Below are 598 nucleotides of genomic sequence, written 5' to 3'. Positions count from 1 at the left end.
CTGTAACTGTGAGTGTCTGTAACTGTGAGGGTCTGTAGCTGTGAGGGTCTGTAGCTGTGAGGGTCTGTAGCTCAGAGGGTCTGTAGCTGTGAGGGTCTGTAGCTCAGAGGGTCTGTAGCTGTGAGGGTCTGTAGCTCAGAGGGTCTGCAGCTCAGAGGGTCTGCAGCTGTAAGGGTCTGCAGCTCAGAGGGTCTGCAGCTGTGAGGGTCTGTAGCTCAGAGGGTCTGCAGCTGTGAGGGTCTGTAGCTCAGAGGGTCTGCAGCTCAGAGGGTCTGTAGCTCAGAGGGTCTGTAGCTCAGAGGATCTGCAGCTGTGAGGGTCTGCAGCTGTGAGGGTCTGCAGCTCAGAGGGTCTGCAGCTGTGAGGGTCTGCAGCTCAGAGGGTCTGCAGCTCAGAGGGTCTGCAGCTGTGAGGGTCTGCAGCTCAGAGGGTCTGCAGCTCAGAGGGTCTGCAGCTGTGAGGGTCTGCAGCTGTGAGGGTCTGCAGCTCAGAGGGTCTACAGCTGTGAGGGTCTGCAGCTGTGAGGGTCTGCAGCTGTGAGGGTCTGCAGCTGTGAGGGTCTGCAGCTGTGAGGGTCTGCAGCTGTGAGGGTCTGCAG

The 598-nt window shown here is 59.4% G+C and overlaps 1 protein-coding gene across 1 annotated transcript in view; it reads right to left on the bottom strand.

Moving 5' to 3' along the window:
* The window catches only part of LOC106536487 (putative uncharacterized protein DDB_G0290521), a 3,398-nt gene that overhangs the window by 1,265 nt on the left and 1,535 nt on the right, over nt 1–598 (bottom strand). The window contains exons 2-3 of the mRNA XM_014033780.1: nt 319–592; nt 1–94 (exon numbers count right to left, since the gene is read on the bottom strand). Coding sequence (XP_013889234.1) covers nt 1–94; nt 319–592 — 368 coding nt within the window. The remainder of the gene's footprint in view (nt 95–318; nt 593–598) is intronic.

This window comes from Austrofundulus limnaeus, unplaced genomic scaffold, assembly GCF_001266775.1.
Source record: "Austrofundulus limnaeus strain Quisiro unplaced genomic scaffold, Austrofundulus_limnaeus-1.0 Scaffold1840, whole genome shotgun sequence".
Classification (NCBI taxonomy): Eukaryota; Metazoa; Chordata; class Actinopteri; order Cyprinodontiformes; family Rivulidae; genus Austrofundulus; species Austrofundulus limnaeus.
Note: the sequence above shows the minus strand (reverse complement) of the source record. Positions and strands in the feature narration are given on the sequence as shown.